Here is a 7929-nt window from a genome sequence, read left to right on the forward strand (position 1 = left end):
ATTAACATGCAAGTACAGTAACTGAACATAGCAGCTATCTTCTCTGTCACAACCAGTAGTAGAATAGCTCTTCAGTGAGTGGACAGAGATCACTTTCAATGTAAAAAAAAAGTAACCCTACTTTTTGCAGTGACCTCTGAACGCCAACCAATCATACTGTTAACATATGTTACTTTTATATTCCATTGTGTTTCGCATTATGGCTGCATGCTTCATATTTGTATTTGTATCATTGATACACTTTGAACGTGTGACAAAATATCGTCGCCCGTACTGGCATGAGAAAGCGACAAAGTTTGGATTATTTATTATGAAATAACTATACTGGGGAATTTTCATTTGCATGCCAGGTAGAATTGAAGCGGTGAAAACAAGGGTCGACGCGGTAAAGCTCAAAGTGACCCAAACCTCTCTAACTCTGAACACCATGGCCGAGACAGGGTTTCCTCAGCCAACCCAATCACCAGGTAAGCCACAATTCCAAGTTTGTGGTAACAAAACAAACATTGATTTAGGTTTCGTCCATGGATGCCGCCATGTTTACGCCGCCATGTTTGTTTCCAAAGTTGTCACTGTTTTAATGGTAGTATCTTGACAAATGCTATGAAATGTCTGCCCCTATCCTTAGCATCGTTAGCACTCAAAAACAGTAAATGACTCAGATAACTCTATTTCCATTTCTTAATGTTGGTTAAATAGATCACTATCAACCAGTACTGCAACACATCGAATGTGTATTTTACACATATCGTCTCTATCCACTATACTAGTAGCTGCCATATTTCATTGACATACGGTCAGTGATGTCAACATAAGATTTTATTCCATGAGCAGATATCAACATCGCAAAAGGAAAGGACGCGTTCCAATCAAGCACCATGTGGGGTATGGCTGCCAGCCTTGCTGTAGATGGGAACACCGACGGTGACTACTTCCAGAATTCCTGCACACACACCGAGCAATGGGTGCGCGGTCCCGCCTGGTGGGTGGATCTTGGACAATCGTACACCATTGGCAGGTACGAGCAGGACTGGATAACGATTATCTTTATTAGCATGAATATTCATCTGAGTTGGTAAATTACATTATGAGAAATTATTTAATATAAACTGTTCTCCAACAACTCAAGGAAGTACTACACTCATCAGAATTTTCGAAGGAATCTATTGGTATTATTCAGTGATTTGACCCGTGTGATACAGACACTTCAATTTTTTCCCACGCGTGATGTCAGCACTGGGTCAAAGTTCGTTGGAAGTCGGTATTGACCCCCCTCCACGGTTGATGAAGGGCGGTACCGGTGAGTGTAATTCCCTGAATTGGAGAGCAATTCATTTTGTCATTGTACTTCGATAATATCCATTACTGTCAATGACTATAACCAACACTTCCAAAACATCTACAACAGCCTTCTTCAGAATCGAATGACCCATAACGTAGCTCACGTGATCGTGCGAAAATGTAATTACTCTTCGCAGGATGGGTGGGTTGGTCACAGTTTAGATTTTTACAATGTTCATCGCCAAGGAAGATGGAAATCCATGCTTATCTACATTATTGTTGATATTACTAGTTATCTAAGTGAAACGAAGATTTTATAATAAATTGGTGTTCGTGTGTTTGTAACCATAGGTTCTGTCCTCACGTCCGCTATTGGCATTTGGGTGATAGGCACGTCGACACGTAACATGAAGTTTGAGTCAAGCAGTGGTCAGAGGCAGAAAGTGGCAGGTCAGAGTTGGTAGAATTACACATAAATCAAACATGACAGAGAGTCCATCCACGGAAGAGGCTTCTAATTCATTACCAGGTATTGGTAATAATCTGTCTACCTGTTTGTGCGTTCACAGCTCACATAAATGTTGTATATGCTAGCTTTGTAGTTGCGTGTACAGTTTTTTTTTTAATGCCGCCCTATAGTAGATGGCCTTAAAACTGCAGATTGCTTTGCTATCATTGTCTACAGGGTGGTCATCTTCAACCGCCAAGACTATGGTCCGGACCGCCTCAACCCCTTCAACATCCACATCGGAGACTCTAACCAGATCACCTCGAATCCCCAGTGTGGTGGCGATCATGAGATAGACGTGAACCAGCCGTCCATTTCCGTTTCCTGTCAGGGGATGACGGGACGGTACGTCGGCGTTCGTCTTCCTGGAGACTACAGAATCATGACCCTGTGCGAGGTCCAAGTCTTTTCAGGTGGAACTCAACGATATTTTACGTTATTTAGTTGTTAGATTAAACAGATAAACACAAGTACCGTCAACTTATTTATTTTTGGTGAGCTTTTTTCAGAAATACTGACCCACTCTCATTTCTCACCAGACTTCTGATGATAAATCTTTCCTCATGATCACGTGCTTGTGTTCCAAGAATCTGGTATTAAAACACTGTGTACGTAGCGTCATGCGTGGCGTCGTGTAAAGTGTCTGTCCAAAGGGCACAACGTCGGGGGCACGGCGAGTATCGAACTCGGGACCTCTAGATTCCGAGCCGAACGTTCGACCAGTTACAGTTGTTTTGTTTTACAAGGTGTTTGTATCGACATTGTAAAACCAAATATCGAAACTTCAGAATATTTATCTAAAAGGCCTATGAAGGTGAAATTCAACACAAAAATTGAGAACATTTCACTTGTTATCATTTTTAAACAGGCGTATTGCCTAGTGCGGAGCTCAACACCACTCCAACGCCAGCACCCGGTAAGGCTCATCACCGCTTTGTTGCAAGATGGTTGTATCTACATCTTAAAACGAAACATAGAAGCTATAATTTCTAATAGTTAACACAAATATAGTAAGAATGTTACTACTTATCTTTTTTGGACAAATGTATATATTTCCTATGATAGATGTCAACAGCATGTCCAGAACAAGAGTTATCAAAAATGGAAGTTTTGCTGCAGTACCGTAGAAAGCTGCTTGGGGGGCATTATCGTATTTGACCCCTAATCTCCTATCAAATATTATCACCATCCATCCGAGGCTTCTCGAGTTATGCTAATTAACAAACTCATAGAGAGAGAGAGAGAGAGAGAGAGAGAGAGAGAGAGAAACTCGCTCAAAACACTCTGGCGAAGGTAACTAAAATGAATAACGTTACTGACAACAAAGGGAGACGAAAGATCTACAGAGTACAATCTCTAGGAAAAGCATTCCGATGCAAAACCTACAGGAAAGTCTGTGGTTCAAGAATAGTGCTGCACTCCCACATGAGAGGGCATCAGAAATAGCCTACTCGCAAAACCAAGTATATCACTGGACTGCGGCAAGTCGGCGGCGTCGCTGCGTACTAAATTGGATTTGTGCTACCCTTGACTTGAATGTCACGTAGAGCGTACAAGTATAGACTAAAAAGGCAACAAAACACTACTCAAAGCGTATAAAGATTCGACGTTTATCGATATAATTCGTTGAGCACTGTACGTGTCAAATCGCCCGGCCGGAGCAACGCCACCAACGTACCGCAGAGATAACGTTACTGAGATACCTGCTAGTTATAGCTGGACAGTCGAAAAAAGTTTTTTTTTGTTAATCACTTGTTTTAAAACATCGTAATCACTTAAATTCATTATTTTCATTACATTGTTTTCGAATTTTCAACAAGGTCCGGCGACCCTTGCGCAAGTTCCTGGATACACTGTTCGAGCCGGAAACTGTCCTGGGAACGACATCTGGTCCATTTCCGGTACCGGCATGACTCTGTCCCAGTGTGCCAGCCGGTGCAGCGGAAGCTCCCAGTGTGTGGCTTTTCAGTTCTCCAACGGAAACTGTTACCCGAAAACTGCGACCTGTAGTTCGCCCACCACTCACAACTCCCGCGACACCTTCTACGACAAGGAAGCAGGTGATTGTGTTCCTCACCTCACCTCACTACTCACCACCTCACCTCATCTCACTACTCACCACCTCATCTCACCGGTCACCAACTCATATTACCAGTCACCACCTCACCTCACCAGACACCACCTCACCAGTCACCGTATCACCCCACCAGTCACCACCTCACCTCACAAGTCACCACCTCACCTCACCAGACACCACCTCACCAGTCATCACCTCACCTCAGCAGGCACCACCTCACCACACCAATTACCACCTCACCAGTCGCCACCTCACTAGTCACAACCTCACCAGTCACAACCTCACCAGCCACAACCTCACCTCACCGGTCACCACCCCACATTACCAGTCACCACCTCACCTCACCAGTCACCATCTCACCTCACCAGACACCACCTCACCAGTCACAACCTCACCAGCCACAACCTCATCTCACCAGTCACCACCTCACCTTACCAGTCACTTCAACATATCCATTTTCGCGATGTTATGCAGGATATATCCCTGATGGCTATAGAGAGAGAGGGGGCTCCTACTACAAGCTGTTCAGGACAGAGAAAAAGGACCAGGGCAGTGCACAGGAGACATGTGAAGCTGACGGGGGCAACTTGGTATCTGTAAAGACCTCGTCTCTCAACAACTTCCTTCTGGACTTGATGCCGGAAAGGGAGAACTACTGGATCGGGCTCAATGATAAAGATGTATGTATCATTTATGTTAACTTATGCTTTCGTTTTGTTTTCCTAGACTTAAAGAAGTTGATGGTAGATGATAGGCTAAGCTTTCTTCACTTGGACCACTCCCAGGCTCATTCTGACAAACCGTGTACAGAACCATATTCTCTCTCTCTCCCTCTGTCTCTCTTTCTGTCTCTGTCTCTCTCTCTCTCTGTTCGCGCGCGCGCGCGTGTGTGTGTGTGTGCGTTTGTTTCTTTATTTTGCATGGCGTGTGTCCGTACTTATTTCAATGCACTGCCAATACCGTGACAGGAAGTGATTGGGAAGATAACTGCAAATGGCAGACGGAGTGGCAGAAAGTATAGGTCAGAGATGGTAGAACTAATCGTTAATCAGACATGACGGTCCAGGTCATGGGGTCAATGGACGAGCCTACGGGTTTCGAGGAGGCACTGTTTTAGTCTGTTTGTGCTTTCGACCTTATATATCTTCCTTAGATACAATGAAATGTTGATCAAAACATTTTGTCCTTAATCAATGGATTAAGAAGATACGAAATGTTTCGCAGATTCGTGTTCATGAAAATATCGTTTTACTAATTCTTCAGAGTGAAGGCACGTGGATGTGGGAAGATGGGAGCAGACTGAAAAGTTGTGATTTCACCAACTGGGCACCGTATGAACCAAATGACAATTACGGAGCCTATGGGGGACAAGACTGCATCCACCTTTGGGCAGGATCCAGCTTCAAGTGGGATGATGACGAGTGCTGGAAAGGAAAATATTTCATCTGCCAAATAGGTCAGTTGGAATCATTGTTGAACTTTAATTTGGAACGATGGACTAGTCGATTTTAGAATTTATGGTGATGTATTCCAGCTGTACATGCACACTTCCGATTGAGAATTTTAAACCTAAAGCCCATGTAAACAGTGCTTAGAGGAAAGCTACACTAAAAATGGAAAACTTCTATAATATGATAAATATACCCCAAAGTAAAGTTCTAAACTATGACAGACTTATGTAAAACATGTGAGAATTTTACTTTATTGTATGCAGGCTTTTCGATTTTTAGTCTAGTTTTATTTTAACGATTGAATCCGTGACATGGTCTCGGCTTTTTTAGCCTTTGCATTATTCAATAATCCTGTCACTATTGACTAAGTATAGAAGGGTGGCGTATAATTTGTCTATGATCAGAAAGACTTGTTCTTAAGAATATAACCATTCATCGAATCCATTTATCTATAGGCCCTGGAGAGGAAAATTGCTAGAGTGCCGATGAACGTAAGGTGCTGTATTTCAAGTTATTACCACAAAGGGTCATGTTATATAGATGATTTATTAAGAACACATACATAAAAAATCTAACAATAGCAGCCAGTGGGCTGAATTGGCTGGAGAACATCATGCTGGTGGATAGAATATGATTATGAATATTAGACAAATATGTTTTAAAAGACAGCGTGATTAAAAACTACTAAGTACTTGACAGAGGCAAGGTTCCATAATTAAGATATTCGAAATAGTTGTAGTACATGTTCAGCATTGTTAACTATGCAGAATTTTTTAATGGTTATGAAATAATTGTATATAGAATTGCTATATGTAGAATTGCATAACATGTTAACATTTGAGGATCACCAATCAAATCATTTTGACGAATAGATAGAAATTTTATCATATTGCGCTACACGTATGCGTCATAGTGTCATTAAATTGATTTTTCTCTCATTGTATATTATTTGAAGTGGACGTTTAGTGCCTTTTATACTGCAAAGGATAGCATATTTTTACTTCTACTTAATTGGTAAGCTACAGAACCCCAGTGTCCACATTATTCCAAATAAAGTAACATTAATCAAAAGCTTGTGTCGACAACTTCATTTCAATGGAAAGGTCTCCTTAAATCATGTTTTAATGTCTGATGCTGCTTGTAGAGGTCTAACAAATACATTACTTTAAAGCTTACAGCGTTTTAGAATTTAGTGTACATATATTCTGACAACAGTGACATATTGATAGATAAATACCTTAGCTCATTATTGAATTTGACTTTTATTTTCCTAAACCCTACTCGCCTACCAGATATCACCAGGACACACCCCAGGTCAGCTTCTCGAGTTCACAGATCCACAAACAGTGCCTGAAATATAATATCTTGGTGAAGGTAGAAATTACAAATCTTGTCAAATTTAGTGCACAACATCCCCCATATTAATTTTGTACTAAATGTTGCACTCTGGACAAACACGTCTAACCTTTAGCAGGTTATGAATGAATGAATGAATGTTACACTTACAAAAATTAAGCTGACATTTCGTGAAATAGCTGAATGTCCCAGTGCGGATCATAATCCTCAGCGAGGGTCGTCACAGGTCCTTTCAAACATTCTATAGAATTTTTCAAACAATCTCCAGATTTAAAAAAAAGAAATCTCCAGACTTTTTCAAACAATCTCCAGATTTCTCAATCTTCAGATTTTCTCTAACAATTTCCAAATTTTTTTCAATCTCCATTGAATGGTAATACTGATAATAGCACGAATTTGGCTGAATATGGTTATGATACTGTGTCTTATTCTCTGAGACAAGTGTTTGTAAATATCATGTACCTTGGACTTATCTATGAAAACCATGTAGCACCAGTCTATTACTCAAATTCAAACTTAGTCGTTTGTAAAAGAACGTGTTATTGAAAGCCTTGTTGTTCCTTGTCGTTGCGAATACGTTGCAAAGCTACATGCTTGGCCCCCACCGAGTTTCAGTCACTCTGTAGGAAAAGGTCGGGTACCAGGTTAACAAAATCGAATTTTCTCATCCTAATAGTAACTTTGTGCAATATACTATTCAATTAACATTTCTCAAATGATTCCATTCTTCCATGAAATAAGGAGGTACCGTACCCTTATCAATTTTCTTTGTATCAACCTGATTATCTTCTTTTAGACTTATGGCAGACACTACGTTAAGCTACGTAACGTTGTTACGCATGCCTAAACATATATTAAGCATACCATTATACATATATTAAGAACGCAAACTTCGCGCATACTTTAATGCATGCCTGAAGATTGGGTTTTGTGCAGTAAGAATAGCGGTATATGCCTTGAACCATTGTTCCCTAAATATCATGATATACTACCACATGACTGGGAGATGAATGGTGTTTACAGTCAGTCGTTGTCTACTTCAGTAGAGAAAAAATTGCATTTCTGCAAGGATTGTGAGGTACCAACTTGAAGATAAAGTGATTTGGAAAAACACACAAAGATCCTAATTTTATTAAGCTAAAAGTCTCCTTGAATGCTGATTAAACTGTGTGTCTATCAGCGTTGCTGTTAGCATCTTATTTTTGCACTTTCACCTTTATTTGAAAGATACTAGATAAGCTTTGCGGTGGTACATG

At 40.8% G+C, this 7929-nt stretch overlaps 1 protein-coding gene across 1 annotated transcript; it reads left to right on the forward strand.

Annotated features, from left to right (window-relative positions):
• The first annotated feature begins 851 nt into the window (after positions 1-851).
• Positions 852-4598, forward strand: LOC118411676. Its single transcript, XM_035814153.1, has 6 exons — positions 852-1018; positions 1967-2202; positions 2658-2705; positions 3610-3849; positions 4341-4546; positions 4593-4598. The coding sequence occupies exons 1-6, from the start codon at positions 879-881 to the stop codon at positions 4596-4598; spliced, it is 876 nt and encodes a 291-aa protein (XP_035670046.1). The 5' UTR covers positions 852-878.
• Positions 4599-7929: the final 3331 nt, after the last annotated feature.

The sequence above is a fragment of the Branchiostoma floridae genome, chromosome 3, assembly GCF_000003815.2.
Source record: "Branchiostoma floridae strain S238N-H82 chromosome 3, Bfl_VNyyK, whole genome shotgun sequence".
NCBI lineage: Eukaryota > Metazoa > Chordata > Leptocardii > Amphioxiformes > Branchiostomatidae > Branchiostoma > Branchiostoma floridae.